This window comes from Thamnophis elegans, chromosome 13, assembly GCF_009769535.1.
Source record: "Thamnophis elegans isolate rThaEle1 chromosome 13, rThaEle1.pri, whole genome shotgun sequence".
NCBI lineage: Eukaryota > Metazoa > Chordata > Lepidosauria > Squamata > Colubridae > Thamnophis > Thamnophis elegans.
This window is the reverse complement of record NC_045553.1, coordinates 45,606,342-45,628,884: the sequence shown is the minus strand read 5'-3', so window position 1 is coordinate 45,628,884 and position 22,543 is coordinate 45,606,342. Positions and strand designations below refer to the sequence as shown.

Genomic DNA, 22,543 nt, shown 5'->3' with positions numbered 1-22,543 from the left:
AGGCTTTAGCACGGAGGGTATTTTTAGCACATGGAATGGATTAAATATTCCACTTTTATCAATAGGCAGCCTGTGCCTGGATGCTCAGGTAGTTAAACTGTTTACCCAGAATGTAGGAAATAGCCTTGAAATCTGAATTTCCAATGACTGCGGAGAAAACATGTGGAATGCTCTGGGACTGAGTGTAAAGTCGGAAATGGAGAAGAATCGTAGGGTTGTAAGGATTTGCTTCTTCTTGAGATAAGAGTTAGGGATGCAGAAAATGGATATGGCCAAAACGGGAAGATATGTCTGTGTAGACTTGCAAGGCAAACTGGCGTTTCTATCCATCCGCTGGGATGGTTTAAGTCGGATCGATAAATATAAGTGTTAAAGATTATTTGGACAGAGGTTAATGCCATTTCAGCAATTGGAATCCTGAGATAAAGACAGAATTCAATGAATCTTTTTTTGGGGGGGGGGATTGTAATTTAGAAGGCATTTGGGGAAAGTCTCCTTTTTCAGTTTTCCCTAACGTCGTTACGCTGAAGGAATTAATGAGTGAGACACATAGATATCGATTCGTTCATCCACGTCCCAGAATAGATACGTTCTTTCTCCTGAAACTCCCATATTCAGAGTAAATATTTGTGGTTAGCTGAGAAACGTATGACAGGATGGAAAAAAAAATATTGATTAAAAGGGACACGTGCATAGCCACTCTTGCAAGTGTATCAAAATAATCCCTGGATTTTGAGGTTAAAGTCATTTTATTGGGTAACATAGCAGAATCTAGCATTAATTAAGCCACATTCTCTGGAAGTGTGACTCAGAGCAAATTAATGCGCTGATGGAATATAACTATACAAGGTTAAATAATATCTTTAGAAACAGTTTTGATCTAGGACATTTCATCAGAATTGATTTATCATGTAGGCTGGAGTTGTTCTGCTGTTCCGCTTGCTTGAATAACATCGGAGAGCATGTTTTCCTAATAAAATCTGATACATCAAGATCACTTGCAAGACACTCTCAAATAGTGTTGCAAAATATTTTAATTGTTTCTGGGTAAACACGATCATTATTGTACCTTATCAACCCTCCTCCCCAGCTCCCCTTCTTCAGATACAAAGCAGAGCAGCTTGCAACGTAGATTAAAATCAATTAAGAACAATAACATCAAATTACAGATAATAGAAACAGGAGAACTCCAGTTGACAGCCTTCCAATAAAAACAACTCTGTAACAAATCATAATGGGGGGAAAAAATATCTCAGCGCAAAACCAGACTGGGAGAAAAAAAATGAACGAGATTCGTCCCATGCCAAATACTTCCTTAAAAGGTTAGTTCTTAAATTGACTTTGATATGTAAATCACAGGTGGGGATTTACATATCTAAGGAGAAGATTTCACAAGGATGGTGCCATTACTAAAAAGGCCATGTATTTTATTTTACTTTATTTTAAAAGATCCATGTAATGCTGCATATAGTCTAGATTATAACTCTGGTATTTCCTTTTTGTTCCAAAAGCCAACACAGTTCTAAGCTGCTTCAACAGAGGGATAGAATCAAGATCACGTGAAGGGTTAATTCCACTTTATAAGGCCTTGGTAAGGCCATACTTGGAATGCTGCATTCAGTTTTGATCGCCACAATGTAAAAAAGATGTGGAGTCTCTAGAAAGAGTGCAGAGAAGAGCAACAAAGATGATTAGGGGACTGGAGTTAAAACATAAAGAATGGTTGCTGGAATTTGGGAATGTCTAATTTGATGAAAAGAAGGGCTAGGGGAGACATGATAGCAGTCTTCCAATATCTCAGGGGCTGCCCCAAAGAAGAGGGAGTCAAGCTATTCTCCAAAGCACCTGAGGGTAGGACAAGAAGCAATGGGTGGAAACTAATCAAGGAGAGAAACAACCTAGGAGAAACCTCCTGACAGTGAGAACATTTAATCAATGGAACGACTTGCCTCCAGAAGTTGTGAATGCTCCAACACTGGACGTTTTTAAGAAGAGATTGGGCATCCATTTGTCTGAAGTGGTATAGGGTTTCCTACCTAAGCAGGGGGTTGGACTAGAAGACCTCCATGGTCCCTTCCAACTATTCTATTCTATTCTTTCAACGAAGGACCAAAGTGATTTAATTCTGATTACCATGTTAGAAACCAGATGTGATTAGTGAGATAGTACCACCTGCTACGACTCATTCGGGGTCTTCTCCATCAAATGCATCAACTTTATCCCCCCCGCCCTTGTCTGGAACCAAGAATTTCCTTGTTTAATTGCCCTTTATACTGTGCCAGGTGATTGTTTTGGAAATGGCTTGGCCTTTGCCTCCCCGTAACATTTCTCCTCCCTGTTCCTTGTCTTGCCTTTTCTTCAGCTGTCTTCTGCCTTATTGTTCGATGCGGTCTACGCTGTAGTCAGCGCGGTACAAGAGCTGAACCGGAGCCAGGAAATTGGCGTGAAACCTTTGTCTTGCGGATCTGCCCAAATCTGGCAACACGGCACCAGTTTGATGAACTACCTCAGAATGGTGAGAATGGATTGAGCGCGGAGGATTAGAGGAGGTGGGTTCACCCCTGTGGTCAGCATGAGGTAAACAGGAGTTTTGCTTAGAGGTTTACCCTAAAGTAAGGTTGTAGGAGCAGATTTCAAGAAACCTCAGAAGGGATCCTAGGAATGGGCATAAATATCTCCATGGAAGGTAACCACATCATCCCACGACAGGTTGTCCCATATCCTTCTAGAACAGTGAGAGCTCACCTTTTTGTCGCTGTGTGCTAAAAGCGTGTGCAATGTGCGCACAACTCCCTCCACACATACCCTGTGCATGCACGCATGACCCCCTGTGCTCCCCCTGTGTATGTGACCCTCCCCCGTGCTCCCCATGCACATGTGCGCACAACCACCACCCCGTGCCCCATTTTGGGCCTAGTAGGCCTCCCTGAAGCCTCCTGGGAGCAAAAATGGGCCGGGGGAAGGGGGTGCACTCCCCTCCCGTGCCTATGTGTGTGACATTGCAAATGTGTGCACAACCTCTGCACATGCCCCCACTCCCACCCATGCATATGCGGCAGAAACCCAAAAATCAGCCGGCCAGCGGGAGGTGCGCGCACATGCACAGTGCAGCTGAGCTGAGGGGATGGCTTACATGCCCGCAGAGAGGGCTTGATGTGCCACCTGTGGCACCCATGTCATCGGTTCACCATCATGGCTCTAGAACAATGTTTCTCAACCTTAACAACTTTGAGATGTGAGGACTTCAACTCCCAGAATCTCCTAGCCAGCATATTGAAGTCCACACATCTTAAAGTTGCCAACGTTCCAGTTGTTTCTAGATCAGGGGTCAGCAACCCAAGGCTCTGGAGCCACATGTGGCTCTTTCGTCCCTCAACTGCAGCTCCCTGTCGCCAGCCGGCACCACAATTTTGAGAGAAGCTTCTGGTTTGGAGGGGGGGAAGTAGGGCGCGCCAGAAGGAGACTCTATGGCAAGGGGCGGGTTTTCTGGTCAGCTCCACAATGGATAGGGCTTTCAGTTAGGACAGGTAGAGGAAAAAAGACACTGCGTTAGGAGGAGACTCTATGGTGGGGGAACCGGACTTCCGGTCGGCTCCAGAATTGAACGGGGGGCTTCCGGTTAGGACCTTTGTGGCTCTTTGATTATTTAAGGTTGCCGACCCCTGTTCTAGGTTGAGAAACAACGTTCCAGAAGATGCCTCCTAGCATTTGGCTTGACTTACTCAAACCTTTGTCTTCTGATCAGCTTGGCCTTACTTACTTGAAGTAAGTCTCCCTGCCTCTTGCTTGCCGTTACTGGCACCTCTTCTGCATCTCTGCTTCCTTGACAAAAAACATGGGCAGGGCCCCTCTGTGTGAGTAAGGTAGGCAGAACATGTGCCAAGGAACCATAATATAGTTAATGGTTTCAATGGAAGAATCAGAACAAAGAATCAAGAAGACAACATGCATCAGTTAGGATAGGGTTTTAGGACAGGAGAGTCCAACCTTGGCAACTTTAAGACCTGTGGATTTCAACTCCCAGAAGTTGAGGCAGCTGGGGAATTCCGGGAGTTGACGTCCACAAGTCTTAAAGTTGCCAAGGTTTGGCACTCCTGTTCTAAAACCCCGTTCTTGGGTTAATTGAAGATGTTTGCCAACTTCGATCCAAAGAGCAAGACCTTCAAAGAATGCATGGCAAGCTTGCATTTTTTTAATGATCGTCCCTCATGCGTCCAGCATCTATTCGGCAGACCTTCTCCAAATCTTACATAGGCAACAAACTAAGATGTTTTACAAGTTCCTTGTGGATCTGAATCTATGGGTGCTCGGCTGGGGGACGATGTCCTTGTATTGAAAGGATGTCTGTCAGTAAACACCAGTTCTACGCTGGCTTCGTTGGATCTTGGTTGGGGTTTGCCTTGCTGAATATGGCACAGGATATGACTCCTATCCATCCGCACAAAGGAGACCTTTTGTTATTTCAGCTTTGGATGGTGGACAAGTCCCTTGACATGTCCATCACAAGTTCGGTTGAGGCTTTGCATTCTGCTGGGTGGGTGGGAATGAATCTCTAACAGAAATGGCTACAGTTGTATTTTCTCCTGTGTGGGATTTGCATTGCTGGGAAACCAATAATCTAATGCTTTGTCAACAATTAGCAGAGTGTGGTTATCTGTGCTTACCAGACCTTTGCACCCTCATGCTTCATCTTCACATAAACCCAATGTGACACCTAGTGCCACCCAGCCATGTAATGGCTTCCCCTACGGTCCCAGGCGAGGCGCTTGAATTAAGCATTCACGTTTTGACAGTGCAACTCACAGCTATGGTGGTGGGAACGAAGATCTCTGCAGAAAGTAGAGAAGGGGGCAGAAAGAAAGGTGGCCTCGGCCGGTCTAGGCCAGACCAGTGTGGGATGATTAAAAAGCCAGGATGCTCGGGAGGAGGAGGATCCAACGTTGCGATGGCACATCGTGCGGACTCGACTGGCCGAGCCCGCCGATGACACTTTTGCCCCTGGATGGTCCAGCAGGACCTAAACCATCCCGAAGAGATGGTGACTGGGAAGACAAAAACTTGCTGGTCGCAGGGACACCACAAAGTCCCTGATTGACCCAAGGGAAGCACTTCCAACCGGTGGCAAACAGGCAGCCCCCAGGCTGACATAGTCGGAGACGGCTCCCGAAGGAAGAGAAGAAGTGAAAGCATTCCATCTGGTGAGGTTTTGTTTTTTCTTTCTCAAAATTGCCCTAAGAAACCCTTTAAAAAAAAAGCCAGGACGCTAGGATTTCCGTGCCAATACGGAGTTTTATTCCCTCTACAAACCAGGATCTCAGCACACAACAAGGGTGTAGATTAAATTAAAGCCAGCGCTGGGAGCCTCCTCCTTCTAGCGCCTTTTATCTATCTGGGTATAGTCCACTCCTGAGACTAAACACCCTCCATCACTCTCAAATCCCTCCCCCTCTCAGCTGTTTGGCTTGCATCTGACTTTGGGTTCAAATGGCCTGCTCAGTGTGTCTCTGCTGACAGGCGTCAGCCTGGTTTGATGGCCTTAGCTGTTGCTGTTGCCCTGCGCAGCCAGGAGTTGGAAGTCTCATGGGATTCGCCTGCAGCTGTTAGATGCGCCCCGCCGCCAGCTTTCCTTGCCGGTATTCTTAATGGTATAGGGACCATGTGGGTTGTCACCGGCTGCACTACCAACTGCCTCTCCCCCACCTCCAGGAATGCCGAGCCTTGGACTGGGGCTCGACAGGTGGCTTGGTCACCACCGTTTCACAACGCAGGTGGCCTCCCCTCTCATCTAATCACATTGGTACCCTGTCCAAAAACATTCCATCTTCCTTCATGACCTGAAACTTCTCACAGCTGTGAGGTGTAACAGACTTTTCCAGTAGTTTTCATAGAATCGTAGAATCACAGAATTGTAGGGCTGGAAGCAGGGGTGGGCTTCAGAAATTTTAGCAAGAGGTTCTCTGCCTGGTTGCTGGGTGGACATGGCCATGGTGGGCATGGCCTGGTTGGCCTCCTGTACCATGGCAGGGGGGGGCATTTTTGCCCTCCCTGGGCTCTAAAGGCTTTCCTCGAACCTCTGGGAGGGTGAAAACTGCTTCCCCCAGGCTCCGTAGGCTCTCGGTAGGCCAGAAAGGGGCCTACCGAAAATTTGGGAAGTCCAGAAACTTCCGCTAGTCCCATTTTTCATCCACCCTGAGCCTCTCCGTGCACCCTGCACTTACCTGCATCCAAAACAGACTCCTGGGAGGGGCAGGGCCAGCCAGGAGTGGGATTTACGGGGTTCTCCAAACCACACATAATCTTAGCTAGAGATTCTCCCAAAGCCCTGCGAACCCCCAGCAGTGAACCCCTGGCCAGAAGGGGCCTTAGACCAAGTTCCAAGATGTTACATGCAAGACCATGTTTTCCCTTCTGGCTTGACATGAGAAGCACAGGGCTCTGTCCTTGAGACTCAGCGTTTCTATCTGGTACTGCAATTCACCCTCTCTTGGACAGGTAGAATTGGAAGGTCTCACTGGCCACATAGAGTTCAACAGCAAAGGTCAACGATCAAACTATGCTCTGAAAATCCTGCAGTACACCCGGAACGGCTTCAGACAGGTAAATCAAGACGTTTTCTTCAACTACCCTTTGTCCTCTGGTTCAGCACTACCTCTTCCTTTACGTTGTGACTTTCGCTCTTGTTGTCATGGTTCCTTTAAAAATGTCTTTTTTCTTGTTGGCTGATTGTAAGTTTGGAAACTCCTTTCTACGTCTAATTTATTGAACAAAAAAAAAAAACCTTATTTGGTTCTTCTGTTGCTCAAATATTTAAGATAACTTTCTTGGGATGGAAAGAGTGCCAGATACAGAGATTGCCTTGGCAAATAATGTACACCTAGCATCCACTGTGAAGGGACGCGGTGGCTCGGTGGCGAAGATGCTGAGCTTGTCTATGAGAAAGGTCGGCAGTTCGGTGGTTCAAATCCCTAGCACCATTTAACAGAGTGAGTCCCCTTTACTTGTCCCAGCTTCTGCCAACCTAGCAGTTCGAAAGCAGGTAAAAAATGCAAGTAGAAAAATAGGAACCACCTTTGGTGGGAAGGTAACAGTGTTCTGTGCACCTTTGGCACTTAGTCATGCAGGCCACATGACGACAGAGACGTCTTCGGACAGCGCTGGCTCTTCAGCTTTGAAACGGAGATGAGCACCGCCCCCTAGAGTCAGGAACGACTAGCACATATGTGCAAGGGGAACTTTTATCTTTACCTTTAGCATCCGCTGTGGGAGATATGAGAAACAAAAGGAGCAGAATAAGAGCCAGCATCTCTCAGGAGAGCGTCAAATCTGACAGGGAGCTACAAATGGGTGAAGAATGTGGAATCAGATGTCCTCTGCATTAGGCAGCTTTGGAGCAATTTCCATTTGAAGTGATTGTGGCATATTTGCAGCCTTAAAATGACTTCCTTTCAAAAGTCTCTCGGCGACTTCACTAAGCAATTCCAGTTCAAATCAAATAAAGATTCCGTTCTGTTGCTTGGGGAGTTGCTCGCTCCGCTGACCCACGGCCAGTTTGAGCTGAATTGAAGAGGATCTTTCAACTCCGCTTAAAATGGAGGAAGAGCTCAACCGTTGTCTAACCGTCTTCCGTCTTCCTGTAGCAAAGCCAAGCTCTGCAAAAAGAATCAGAATACGGAAGAATAGAGTTGGAAGGGACCTTGGAGTTTGTCTAGTCCAGGGCTGGGTTGCTGCCGGTTTTACTACTGGTTTGCAACCCGCATGCAACCCGGGTGCTGCGTGCGTGCGCACTGTTCAATGTAAATCGTTCTTCGCACGTACACAGAACCATTTACAGTGAGCTGTACACGTGTAGTCACTAAAAACCAAAGTGGCAGCAGCCCAGGAGCAGCGAGGGAACCAGTTCAGGGTCATGATGGGCCTAGGTTGCTGCTGGTTCTGAAGCCCAGGCCTGAATTCCACTACCGTTTCAGCTGAACTGGGCCGAACCGGGAGCAACCCACCTCTGGTCTGGTCCAACCCTTTGCTGAACCCTTTGGAGAGCCGAGGTGGCGCAGTGGTTAGGGTGCAGTACTGCAGGCCACTTCAGCTGACTGCTATCTGCAGTTCAGCGGTTCAAATCTCACCGGCTCAAGGTTGACTCAACCTTCCATCCTTCCGAGGTGGGTGAAATGAGGACCCAGACTGTGGGGGCGATATGCTGACTCTGTAAACCGCTTAGAGAGGGCTGAAAGCCCTATGAAGCGGTATATAAGTCTAACTGCTATTGCTATTGAAGCAGGAGACCCTATACCAGGACAGTCAAAATCCCGGCCCGTGGGCCAGATGTGTCATGTGCTGGCCACGCCCAGTTTAGCAAAGGGGGAGGGAGTCACAATACATCACGTGATGCCACCATGACGACCTGAGTTTGACACTCCTACCCTATACTGTTCTGAGCAAATGGCTATCCAATCTCTTCTTGAAAACCTCCAGCGATGGAGCACCCACAATTTCTGGCGGCAAGTCATTCCGTTGATTCACTGTCAGGAAATTTCTCCTGAGTTCTAGGTTGGTTCTCTGCTTGATTAATTTCCGCCCATTGCTTGTTGTCTTGGTCAATTTTCATTATCATCAAGGACTGTACAGCCCATGTGTCAGGCCTGCAGCCATCTTTCCTTTTGGGTTTTTGGCCTGCCACACTTTCTATTATTCTGCTACGCCTTTTCTATTGTGGGAAAATGGGTGGGTGAGATTGTACGGAGTGAGATGCTATGTAGCCATAACAACATTCTTTCTAGAAAGCCAAGGCATTTGTCTCTGCACCTGACCAGAACTGGATGGGTGGAATTGCCAGCATGGCAGTGGGAGATATGATGGACTGGTGGGTGTTGGGGGCAAGATCTTGAACTTTCAACTGGGTGGGGAAAACCAGGAAGCTTTCAGATTCGGGTTTCCCCAGATGTGCCAACATGGCTCTCTTAATAAATGGGAAATTTGAGGAATCTTCTGCCTTGGACTCTGATTTAATTTTGGATGCTATTTGGAACCCTGACATTGATATTGGTCATATTGGCTTGGCGCCTGTTTCACGGTGGCAGATCAAGCAGCAAAACACCAACTACAGTTTTCTGTTCAAGCCACAGCCTTTCGAGCCTCTCAAATTATTAATGACAACATTATAATGCTTTACATACTCAAAGCGCTGAATAAACACGAGCTCTGTGCCATGCATTTACGTGGTACGGTGGCTTAAATAATGCAGTGGGCTGATGAATAATAGAGGAGGCAAATACTTTGGTGGTGGGAACAGAAACCGTTTTAGGCGCCCATCTAATCTTACAGAGCTCCCGTGCAGAAGGATCTTAGCCCTTGCTTGCTCTCTTTCAAGCTTGATCATTTGCACAGATTCCAGGATCTGAACCGCAAGAGTTATGAGTTATGAAAGTTTATTTATATGCCGCCCTTTTCCCTGGGGGGACTCAGGGCGGCTTACAACTCGAAGGGGGGGGGGAAACAAACATTTGACACGTAAAACAATACATAATTAAAAGAGAGAGCCAAGAGATCCTGAACAAGGATGTCAAACGGTTGTAAGTCGAAGTACCTGTAATGTTTTGGTGTTTTTTTTAAAGAGGTGGATCAGTTCTGCTTCCTTGGATGTGTTGTGGCCCACGAACAGTGAGGCAGAAGAGCAGCTGGAGCCTGTTCCCAGTGTGCGCATGTGCAGAGTTGCCAGACAAAGGGAGCAGCTAAAGAACAGGGGTCGACTTGGGAGTAAGGCCAGAGATGGAGGATGAATGGCCCCTCCCAGAGGAAATAAAAGAGGAGAAAAAAGGGAGTGGAGTTTGCAGGAGACAGTTAGTTCACTTAATTGGTTTATTACTCTCTGAGACTCCTTGCCAAGTTTTGCAGACATCGGCCTGGCAGCTCTCCAAGCCAGATAAGGTCTGTGACTGTAAATCCTCCCTTGAAAGACTTGGCTGGATGTGAATGAGAAGAATTCACAGGAAATTAATAAACGGGGTTTTTTTGTCGGGACAAGGAGTTTGCTTCATGCTCTTGGGAAGCCTCGGTCAGAACAGGATGGGTGTTGTTGTTTTTAACCATTCTTATTTTTTTTTTAATTTCTTTCTCTCTCTTTCACCTGGGCTCCCTGTTCATTGGCTCTGCTCAAAAATTCAGTGAATTTTGAAGCTGCGCCCGAATCCTAGCAGCCGGCAAATTAGCTGTGCTTCAGGCTTTCTCATCCTTGCTCTTTCCCGCTAATGGCCAGCAGCCTTCAGTGATTGAATATTTAATATATTTACATAGCGGGCCTCAACATGGTTTTGAATTTAGTCAAAGCTGGCTAAGTGTATTTGAGAAGGAATTCTCCAGCTACCCGAGTACCGTTTGCAGCTTGCAGAAAAATGTTGTGTCATTGCCTTGGCTGCTGCCTGGATAAGAATGAGCCTATCGAATCTTTTTTTAAAATTTTGGAGCGGACATTCATTTGGTTTCCTAGAATCAGAATTGCATTTAAGTTGTGTGGTTTGGCCAACATTTTAGCTCAGGTGGTGTTCATAATCTTATCTGAGCAGGAGAGCATCTGTTTTGCAGCCCAAAACTGGAGGCACCAACTGTAGGGCCAAAAAATACTGTTGGAAATATGTGCCTGGGCTCAATCGTGGCAGTTAACCATGATTTAGTAAGTGAATTACAATTGGGTATGCTGGGTATGCCACAGGCTAAACCAAGAGTCGCCGTTTAGAAATGACAGTGGGACAAGGAAATCAGGAAAAACACATTGTCATGGCTAACAATATTATCATCCTGTGGGAAGGTAGGCCACCAATAAAATGGAAAAATAAATTGGAAGGAAGGAAGGAAGGAAGGAGGAAAAGAGAGAGAAGGAAGGGAAGTAGAGAAGAAGGAAGGAAGGAAAAAGAGAAAAGGGAGGGCAGGAGGGAGGGAGGTAGAGAGGAAGGGAAAAGGGAAGGATGGAAGGAAAGAAAGATGAAAGGAAGGGTAGGAAGAAAGGAAGGAAAAGAGAGACAAGGAAGAGATGGAGGTAGAGAGGAAAGAAAGCAATAGCAATAGCAGTTAGACGTATATACCGCTTCATAGGGCTTTCAGCCCTCTCTAAGTGGTTTACAGAGTCAGCATATTGCCCCCAATAACAATCCAGGTCCTCATTTTACCCACCTTGGAAGGATGGAAGGCTGAGTCAACCTTGAGCCGGTGAGATTTGAACAGCCGAATTGCAGAACTGCAGTCAGCTGAAGTAGCCTGCAGTGCTGCACTCTAATCACTGTGCCACCTCGGCTCTTGAAATGGAAAGAAAGAAGGAAGGAAGGAAAAGAAGGGAGGAAGGAAGGAAGGAAGGAGAGAGAAGGAAGGAAAAGAAGGGAGGGAGGAAGGAATGAGAAGGAATGAAAAGAAAGGAAAGGAAAGAAGGTAGAGAGAGAAAGAAAGAAAGAAGGAGGAAAAAGAGAGACAAGGAAGGGATGGAGAGAAGAAAGAGAGAGAGAGAAAGAGAGAGCGAGAGAAAGAGAGAAAGAAAGAGAGAAACCCAGAGGGGTCAATGATTTGGGTTAGGAGAAGGTAGATAACTATGCCTTCCTCCATGCCAGGGGAATTCTTTCTAACCCAAAGAAACATTTTATCACCGGACTGAACCAAATCTGAAATGCAACCTTGTGCTCATATATTTTAGAGGCGCCAGCAGCTGCTGTTGCTGGTAACCAGAAGCTCCAGCAGGAATTCTCTACTCTATTACATGCCTCTTTCAAGCAGGCTCAAATGAGATGCCTCGTCTTACATTATTCTGAAACTCCCCATTTCCACTGTCGTTTCTTTTCAGGCCAATAAAGGTCCTGACACGTTTTCCCAGCTGGAATTTTTGCAGCTTGTTATCTGTACCGTATTAGTATTTGGGGGGCTGAGATGTGAAGCCATTTAGATTGACAAGGAGTTCCTGGCCTAATTACCCCATCAACTCCTCTGCAGAAGGTTTTCTTCTCGTTGTGTCCCCTAAGCAACGACTAACTAGAAGCTTCAGGAGCAAATGATAATTACGGTATTTTTTTCCCCTGTGGGGGAAGGAGGAGCTGCCTTAACAAACATAGCCAGGAGCACGAAATGAGCTTATTTCTATTTCAAGGCGCATAGTCGTAGGACTGCATTTGCTTCATATCCAAGGCCGTCGGTTCAGGGCTGCTTAAGGCCTTAAAGGAATGGAAAATCGTGTTTTGATCTCTGGGGAACACAGAGAATGCAGCCAGGGTCAGGTTCCCTTGGGATCAATTGTGTGTGGTTCCGTTGGCAGTTTCCCAATTGTTGGAAAATGCATCTGGTCTTTTTTAGGCCTCTCTTGAAAGAGCCTGGAAACTCTTTGGGGTAGAAGATAACTGTGAATGTGACAGAAAAGAAGAGAATCTTTATTGAGAATAGAATAGAATAGAATAGAAGAATGAAGAATAGAATAGAATAGAAGAATAGAATAGAATAGAATAGAATAGAATAGAATAGAATAGAATAGAATAGAATAGAAGAATAAAGAATAGAATAGAATGAAGAATAGAAGAATGAAGAATAGAATAGCATAGCATAGCATAGCATAGAATAGAATAGAATAGAATAGAATAGAATTCTTTACTGGCCAAGTGTGATTGGATACACAAGGAAATTGTCTTTAATGCAGATGCTCTCAGTGTACATAATGAAAAATAAAATACATTCATCAAGAATCACAAGATACAAACACTTACTGATAGTCATAGGTTACTAATAAGCAATCAAACCATACTACGAAACAAAATAAAACAATATAAATAGTAAAGATACAAGCAATATGGTTATAGTCATAAGTGGGAAAAGATAGGTGGGCGAGAGAGGGAAAGAAAGATGGAAGGGGGGAGAGAGGGAGAGCGGGAAAGAGGGGGGGAGGGAGAGACAAGGAAAGTGGGAGAGAAAGAGAGAGAGGGAGATAAAAGTTCTGTGCTTTAATGTTCTTGGATGTCTTCACAGGAAACACAGGAAGAGAGAGGGGGAGAAAGAGAGAAAGAAAGCTTAGGGTGGAGAGGGATAGAGAAAAAGATGGAAGGAGAGAGCTAGAGAGAACCAGAGAGGGAGAGAGAAGGAGGGACAGAGAGGGAGGGAGAGAAAAGTTCTAATGCTTTAATGTTCTTGTTCACAGGAGACTCAGAGAAGGGAGAGAGGGAGGGAGGGGAGAGAGAGAGAGAGAGGAGAGAGATAGCATGGAGAGGGAAAGAGAAAGAGAGGGAAGGAGAGAGCCAGAAAGGAAGAGGGAGAGAGAAGGAGGAACAGAGAGGGAGAGAGAGACAAATTCTATGCTTTAATGTTCTTGGATGTCTTCACAGGAGACCCAGGAAGGGAGAAGGGAGGGAGGGAGAGAGGGAGGGAGGGAGATAGCATGGAGAGGGAAAGAGAAAGGGAGGGAAGGAGAGAGCCAGAAAGAGAGAAAGAGAGAGGGAGAGAGAAGGAGGAACAGAGAGGGAGAGAGAGAGAAATTCTATGCTTTAATGTTCTTGGATGTCTTCACAGGAGACCCAGGAAGAGAGAAGGGAGGGAGAGAGAGAGGGAGGGAGAGAAAGAGGGAGGGAGAGAGAGAGGGAGGGAGAGAGAGAGGGAGGGAGGGAGATAGCATGGAGAGGGAAAGAGAAAGAGAGGGAAGGAGAGAGCCAGAAAGAGAGAAAGAGAGAGGGAGAGGGAAGGAGGGACAGAGAGGGAGAGGGAGACAAATTCTATGCTTTAATGTTCTTGGTGTCTTCACAGGAGACCCAGGAAGAGAGAAGGGAGAGAGGGGGAGAAAGAGAGCTGAGAGATAGGGTGGAGAGGGAGAGAGAAAGAGAGAGAAGGATAGACCCACAGAGAAAAAGAGAAGGAGAGAGAAGGAGGGACAGAGAGGGAGAGAGAGAGAGACAAATTCGATGCTTTAATGATCTTGGACGCCTTCACCTTCAGCAACAGAAGGCAGGGAGGGAGATCTATTAGGACTATTACCATGCCGTTGAGAGACGGAGCTTATAGCCAGAGTCAGCCCAGAACGTTATGGGATAACCTTGAGGCACAGATGTATTTAGCCTACCATTGTACAAGCAAGGGTCACTCCGCTCGGTTGTCGGAGGAAACCCGCCACAATAGTCAATTAATTTGGGCACGCCAGCAGGGAAAGAACAAATTATGGACTTAGAGGGCTGTCAGAATTAAAGCTAATCTGTTTCTAAGTGGCTGGGGGAAAGAGGGACAGGGGCCAGAAATAAATGCTCTGGTTACCGAGGGGCACTATGGCCACAGTGAGGAATATTATATTGTAGCTAGGAGTTTTAATCTATGAAGTGGCAACTTTCGAGTCTAACGTTGATCCAGCGTGCAGAATGTGTAAAAGTCACTGAGAAGACGTTGTAGGATCTCTTGGTAATATTGTGTAGCAGTGGCGGGATTCAATTTTTTTACTACTGGTTCTGTGGGCGTGGTGTGGCTTGGTGGGCGTGGCTTGGTGGGCGTGGCTTGGTGGGCGTGGCAGAGGAAGGACACTGCAAAATCCTCATCCCCTTCCCATCAGGAATGGGTTCCAGCTGCTACTACTGTTGGTTTGCTCAGGGATGTGCCGCGCATGTGCGCGCAACTTCACACACATGCGCAGTATTGTAGAAACTATAAAAACAAGATGGTGGCACCTACAGCGTCGCTGAGAGAACCGGTTCGGGGGTTTGGCAGGCCTGGGTCACTGCTGGTTCCAGTGACTCAGGCCACAAAGTTACTACTTATTCAGCTGAACCAGTCCGAAATGGTAGGAACTTACCTCTGCTTCCCACCTCACTCTAGGGCAAGGATATAGTAAAATCCGCATTCCCTCCCCACCCCACTAACCTGCTTTCCAACTCTAATTGGGAAGCAAATCAGCTGGGACTCGGGGGGCAGCAAATAGATGAGGGCGGGGCCAGCCAGAGGTGGTATTTGTTGGATCTCCGAACTGCTCAAAATTTCCACTAATGGTTCGCCAGAACCGGTCAGAATCGGCTGAATACCACCTCCGTAGATCAGAGGTGTCCAACTTGGCAATTTTAAGGCCTCTGGACTTCAACTCCCAGAATTCCCCAGCCAGCATTGCTGGCTGGGGAATTCTGGAAGTTGAAGTCCACAAGTCTTAAAGTAGCCACCGTTGAGCACTTCAGTGTGGCTGGGTCGCTGCCGGTTCTGCGACCCAGGTCTGAATTCTAAAACCAGGAACAACCCACCTCTGATGAGAAGGAATGTGTTCTGGAGTGCCGTTGCAGAGAAATCTCTACGATTCTCCGAAAACTTTGTTCCGGTGTAGGTAACGCTAATCTAATTGCACTGGACCACGGGTCTTAATATCTTCATTACTTGTTCACTTAATTGAGTTCCAAAATCCACTTAAACTGATGATTACATTAGCCGAAGTGGGATTTCAAGTTGTTAAAGAGCAGTTTTGTTGAGGCGTTTGCACCAGCCAGATCGAGCAAATCTCGTCTGGTTGACAAGTGCCTTACTCCTTCCTTGCTCCTCCTATAGGTCTTTACGTCGTTGTGATCCCAAATTGCTTCTCTGTCCGTCTTTGATCTCACAAATGAAAGGTACAGAACTTGAAAAGTTGATGTGCTTGAAGAGAACAGGCGATATGGAGAATGAACTGTGGGTCAGTATCATAATATCCATAAGCGCTTGGAGAGAGAATAAGGATGTGAGGTGTTGAATGAATGGAAAAATTGGGTGTCTCAATTCCGCTGTGGTGGGCTGACAGCCGTAAGGCAAACAAAATAGTAATGCAACAATAATACAGTAATATAACAATACAAACACTTGCTGGAAGCAATGCTGGGGTTCTTCGAAGTGTCCGGGTTCCAAATAACACCCCTAACAGGAAAAAAAAATCTCTGAGATTTGAGTTTCCTCAAAGTTCCATTTTATTAGAGATGTCCTATTGGCACATCTGGGAAAACCCAAATCTGAAAGCTTCCAGGTTTTCCCCACCCAAACGAAAGTTCAAGTCCCTGCCCAGCACTCACATGTCCATCACATGGTTCCAGTCAAGCACCGTCCAAAACTAGAGATGCCTCCCATTTCTGCCACTCCAGGTGCAGGGCAAGACGTCCTTGAATGGAAGAGAAAGGAATGTTATTTTGACTATATCTACCCCACTCCATACAGCCCCCCCTCCCAGTTTCTCACAGCAATAAACGGGGCAGGCCTGAAGGCCTAATGCAAAAGATGGCTTCCAGGCCTGACACGAAGGATGTTTTTGCAAAATGATCTAATGCAGGGGTGTCAAACTCAAGGCCCGTGGGCCAGATCTGGCCCATGGGTTGCTTAGATCTGGCCCATGGGTTGCTTAGATCTGGCCCATGGGTTGATTAGATCTGGCCCATGGGTTCCTTAGATATGGCCCATGGGTTCCTTAGATATGGCCCATGGGTTGCTTAGATCTGGCCCTTGGGTTCCTTAGATCTGGCCCATGGGTTGCTTAGATCTGGCCCATGGGTTGCTTAGATCTGGCCCGTGGGATGCTTAGATCTGGCCATCCTGGCCCCCCCAAGGTCAAACACAACCCTGATGTGGCCCTCAATAAAATCAAGTTTGACACCCCTGGTCTTGTCCCCTATCAGTTGCACCTTAGCAGGTCCACCAGGATCACCCCTAAAGCAATAAGGTCAAGTCTTAAAACCGGATCTCCGAGATTGATCGGATTGGGAGCTCAGGTCTCCTCGGTCTTGTGTGTTGAAAAAATGACAACACACATAAACAGTGTGTCAAAAAAGGATGTATGGCTCCATTCCATTGCCACCAGAGAGTGTAAATTAGTTTGAAGAAGAATAAAACAGAAGCCAAGATAGAATGGCTTAGACTGGCTATTGGCATGTTTGGGGTTGATTAGCTTGAGTGATATCATTAGCCAAGGGTTAATTAATCTCTTGGAAGCAATTACAGAGGAAAGGGGGCTACAGTCATTAGTAACCAAACAAAACCGTGGAAAATGTGCTTTTATATTAAAGCACGTTAGTAAGCTACTCCTCGGCAGTCGAGGAGCTGAAAATCTACTCCTGGCTAAGGTATTTTTATTTGTTTTATGTATAAAATGTATTGGCCACCCATCTTACCACAGGGTAACTCTGGACAGCTTGCACTCGTAAAAAATATCTCCACGTTTCCCTGAAAATAAGACCTAACCAGGAAAGCCCTAATACATCTTTTGGATCATGGCTGCTGCCATGTTGCAATATTTTTGGGGAAGTTTTTTTTTGGGGGGGGCATATTTTAGTTTATGCACTCAAAAGCCCAATTGGGTTTATTATCCGAGGAGGTCTTATTTTTGGGGAAACAGTATACATATGTACGTACGTGCGTATGTATGTATGCATGTATGTTTTAATATATATATATATGTGTGTGTGTGTGTGTGTGTGTGTGTGTGTGTGTGTGTGTGTGTTGTGGCCCGGCAGCTGCCGTTGGAGCTGCCACCAGACTCTGACAGCGAGGGGCCCTATGAGTCGGCTCTGGAGGATGTGGAGGACTCTGGACAGGGTTCCGACTCTGAGCAGGGCGCAGAGAGACTGTTTGGCCACCAGGAGGCACCTGAGCCTTGGACCAGTGGGGAGGAGACAAGGGAGAGTGAGCCGGAGGCCAGTAGTGAGTTGTTCCTGGATGCACGCCATCGAAGAGCTACTAGGCATCAGGAACAATTATGCAATTACAGGAGGTGATTGTACTCAGCTGGTAGTCATTAGGCTCCTCTCTAGACTATAAAAAGCTACTTGTGCACACGGCCCTCTTTGCAGAAGTCAACGCAGGATTGAATGTCGGAGGACAGTACTGGGAGCTTGGCAGGCTGGATTGCTACCAAGCCTTATCTGTGTTTATTGCTGCCTGAGTTTGTCTGAGTTGCTACCAAGGTCCTTATCTGTTTGTTTTGCTTGGCTTTCAACCACCGAGGTTTTGGTGTCTTGCTATTAAAGGACGTTCCAGTTCAGCTTGTCTCGGCAGTCATTACTGGATGGAGGAGGGGGTCAGAACATAAAATATAAATAATTGGAGTGGGGAGGTGGGGTGTGTTGTTAATCAATCAACCACCGCTGTTGTGCTGTTCCTTCACTGGGACCGCAAACCAACTGGCAGAGCCAGCACTTTAGGCCCTTATAAAATGATAGGAGGGTTGAGGCCAACCTTACATCAGGGGCAAGATGTTCCAGAGGGCAGGAGCAACAGGAATGTTGCAGGAAAAGTGCCCCCTACATTGATCTCAACACTTCAGTTGAAAAAAAGATGTTGAAACTTTAGAAAGAGTGCAGAGAAGAGCAACAAAAGTGATCGGAGGCTGAAATGTATGATGAAGAACGGTTGCAGGAACTGGGTATGTCTAGTTTGATGAAAAGAAGGACCAGGGGAGACATGATAGCAGTCTTCCAATATCTCAGGGGTTGCCACAAAGAATAGGGAGTCAAGCTCTTCTCCAAAGCATCTGAGGGTAGAACACGAAGCAATGGGTGGAAACTCATTAAGGAGAGAAGCAACTTAGAATTGAGGAGAAATTTTTTGACAGAACAATTAATCAATGGAATGACTTACCGCCAGAGGTTGTGGGTGCTCCAGCACTGGAAGGTTTTAAGAAGAGACTGAATAACCATTTGTCTGAATGTTCTAGGGGTTGGGCTAGAAGACACCCAATGTCCCTTCCAACTGTTATTTTGTTAAGTTCCAAGATACTTCCTTCTATCCTAAGCATAAGGGTTTCTGTAATAGTAGAACACTTGGAACAATCGCCACAAGATGTTGGTTTTTTTTAAATGAGGTTATGACAAAGCTTGATAAGACCCGGTTATAGCTGAGTTCTTCAACATAATGCTGGTGTGATATATTCAGTGGTGGGATTCAGCCAGTTCGCACCTATTCAGGAGAACCAGTTGTTAACTTTCTAACCAGTTCGGAGAACCGGTTGTTGGAAGAAATTTCCTTTTGTTTTTTCCCCACTTTACAGGTCTAATCCTGTAAAGAAAGCAGGAAGGAAACATTCTGGTGTTGTTTCTAGCCTCATCTTTATTGCCCTGATTATAGAAACTGCCTCTCAGGTTAACCCTTATCACATTGTAACAACTAAGGCGAAGCGCCCATCAACCTGAGTGACGTTGAGTTGGCCACGCCCACCAAGTCACATGACCACAGAGCCCCACCTACCCAGTTGGTCATTAGGGCAGAATGTCAGGCGTGCCTCCATCAATAACCAAGAAATAAAACTCCAAACTCCATTGTTCATGGAATTAAAATACGTTTACTGGTTATGAAAAGATAGCAATGAAAGTAAAGCAAGATCTGAGCCAGAAAGGTGCAAACAAGTACATATCAAATGATAACCTACCCTCCTCCCTCCAATGACCCCACCCAAGTGTCCAATCTGCAACTCCCTTAGGTGTCATGTGGGGTGCATCTCCAAAAGGCATCATCATCTTGGTATGCAGAACGGTTGACCTTGACCAGGTCCAAGCACCGGCCACCACCATGCGCAGAAGATGGTGAGAAGAAAACTCCCTTTTCCATATCACCTCCTGTACCATTTATTCCCATCCCAAATACCATGCCCCCACCTTCCCCGTTTCTATGGCAGCCGATAGCAAGTAAGCGAAGCAGAGGCTGACATCGAGAACCGGTTGTTAAATTATTTGAATCCCACCACTGAATACATTGTAAAGCCAATGAAGCATTGAGCGCTGTGATTTGCAGAATGGCATATGGCCCTATGACAGAAGCAGATCTATTCTGATAAGTCGCCTTTCTTCTCTTCCTCTTTGTAGATCGGCCATTGGCATGTTACGAAGGGCCTTTCGATGGATAGCCAAATCTTCTCAACCAACGTGTCAGAGAGCCTCTTCAACACCACGCTTCTTGTCACCACCATCCTGGTAAGCATGGAGGGTTAAAAGGACCCCTTTTCTTCTCGAGCAATTGAGAATGTGGCCTCTTATTGTCCTTTGCACCAGCTTTTTCTCCAACTTGTGGCCTCATAGACCAGTTAGGATGGCAAGAACCAGAATGCGAACCGGGAACACCAAAAGCTGTACTCCTAGCACATCTGGAGAACACCCGTTTGGGGGAAAGTGTTCAACGTGCTATCACTTAATACGTCATCAACGCGCCGACAACAGCGCGCCGACAGAAGTGCAATTTAAGTTAAGGTAAGGGTTAGGTTTAGGGTTAGGATTAGGGTTAGGGTTAGGGTTAGGGTTAGGGTTAGGGTTAGGGTTAGGGTTAGGTTTACAGTGCGCTTCTTTTGGCGCGCTGTTGTTGGCGCGCTTCAGCGCTCATTGGTCGGCACGCTTTAGAACTCGTGGTTTTACCATCGCGGTTTAGTCGGGCGCACTTTTGTCATTCGCCCTTTTGTCGGTGAACCCAGATGGGCCCACCTGCCCGCCCGTGCTATTTTCCTACCTTTACCATCTCAGCTGATTCACACGGCAGAGTGGATTGCCGTGCGAAACAGCTGTGTTACTCCTCTGAAGATACCCTGAAGTGAAGAATTCTTCAAGCTGCGCACACACACAAATCGCGTGATCACTGAACTGGTTGCTCAGGGTATCTTCAGAGGAGTAACACAGCTGATTCGCACGGCAATCCACTCTGCCATGTGAATCAGCTGAGATGGTAATGATAGGAAAATAGCGCGGGCGGGCAGGTGGGCCCATCTGATCATCAGGGTGAACCGGTTCGCTCCCAGCGGATCGTCAGAGCTATTGGTTCACCTGAACAGGTCCAAACTGGTAGAATCCCACCCCTGATATGTAGAGTTTTAGTCAAATATCCTTCTCTCCATATTGAACGCTGCTAGCAACTGTACCACCTTCTTGCTGTAGCTGTGCATCTTATCCTAGGTTCCAATTGCACCAGTGGTGGGTTTCAAAAATTGTTCAAACCTACTCTGTGGGTGTGGCCTCCTTTGTGGGAGTGGCTTGCCACCCATGTGACCGGATATGAAGATGCCGACTTGTCAGAACCACCTTAAATTATTTCACACACAGCACTGGCATGCATAAGAATATGATGTAAACTTGTTTTTTAAAAGGCATCTTTGGTTTGCGTTAAAACAACTTCAACACACGCAATGTTCTGATTGCACCACAAACGCAGTAGTCATCCTTACCTTTCACAGAGGCACTGAGCTTTATAAATATGAGCATGATAGTGTAGAACAATCATATCCAAGGACCAGTGGTGGGTGTGGCCTCTGTAGGTGTGGCCTGCTTTCTGGGTCCACTGATGGAACCTCTTCTAACCGGTTTGGTAGATTTGACGAACTGGTTCTACCGAATAGGTGCGAACTGGTAGGAACCCACCTCTGTATTGCACCCTACATATTGTCTCCCATATGCCAGGTGACATATATGGCCCACAGACTCCCACTTTTCTGACAAGACTGTTGCTTGCATGGAATGAGATCATTGTCCGTCTGCCAAACCTAGGAACATCTGCTCATTTGGATCTAGCTAGCAGTTACTGCATCCCCCAGATAACTTGAAAGCCCGGTGTAAATCTATTCCCCGACATTTGTTCCCCCTTCCCAAACATTCCCGATGAGTCCCTCCTATCACCCGCCCCTGCTTTCCGATTTGTGCTGAATCTAGTGCTGTTGCAACTCCGTGGCTAAGATGAGAATGACAGCTGCCCAGTTTCAATGCAGGAAAACCCTTACTTAATGCTCAAGGGCAACCATCAAGAGCTGGACGGGAATGACCGCTACGAAGGCTTCTGCGTGGACATGCTCAAGGAGCTCGCTGACATTTTGCGCTTCAACTACAAGATCCACCTGGTGGGAGATGGAGTGTATGGAGTCCCTGAGGCGAACGGAACGTGGACGGGCATGGTTGGAGAACTGATCGCTCGGGTGAGTAAGCCAGCCAATGCTAAAGACTTAAGGGCTATCTTAGAATACAGTAGAGTAGAGTAGAGTAGAGTAGAGTAGAGTAGAGTAGAGTAGAGTAGCATAGCGTAGCAAAGCTAAAATAGAGTAGAGTAGAGTAGAATAGAATAGAATAGAATAGAATAGAATAGAATAGAATTCTTTATTGGCCAAGTGTGATTGGACACACAAGGAATTTGTCTTTGGTGTATACAGAATGGAGTGGAATAGAATAGAAAGAGAAAGAGAAAGAGAAAGGGAGTGGAGTGGAGTGGAATGGAATGGAATAGAATAGAATAGAATTCTTTATTGGCCAAGTGTGATTGGACACACAAGGAATTTGTCTTTTGTGCAGATGCTCTCAGTGTACACAAAAAGACAAGATGCGTTTGTCACGAATCATAAGGTACAACACTTAATGATAGTCATATAAGGTACAAATCAGCAGTCAAATGATACTGGGAAACAATATAAATTGTAAGGATACAAGCGACAAAGTTACAGTCATACAGTCATAAGTGGGAGGAGGTGGGCGATAGGTACAATGAGAAGATTAATAGTAATAGTAATGCACACTTAGTGAGTAGTTTGACAGTGTTGAGGGAATTATTTGTTTAGCAGAGTGATGGCATGGGGGAAAAAACTGTTCCTGTGTTTAGT

General features: G+C 46.3%; 1 protein-coding gene across 1 annotated transcript in view; it reads left to right on the top strand.

Annotated features, from left to right (window-relative positions):
* Positions 1-22,543, top strand: part of GRIK4 (glutamate ionotropic receptor kainate type subunit 4) — a 158,511-nt gene that overhangs the window by 77,297 nt on the left and 58,671 nt on the right. The window contains 4 exon segments of the mRNA XM_032228770.1: positions 2,363-2,515; positions 6,493-6,597; positions 19,785-19,892; positions 21,665-21,868. Coding sequence (XP_032084661.1) covers positions 2,363-2,515; positions 6,493-6,597; positions 19,785-19,892; positions 21,665-21,868 — 570 coding nt within the window.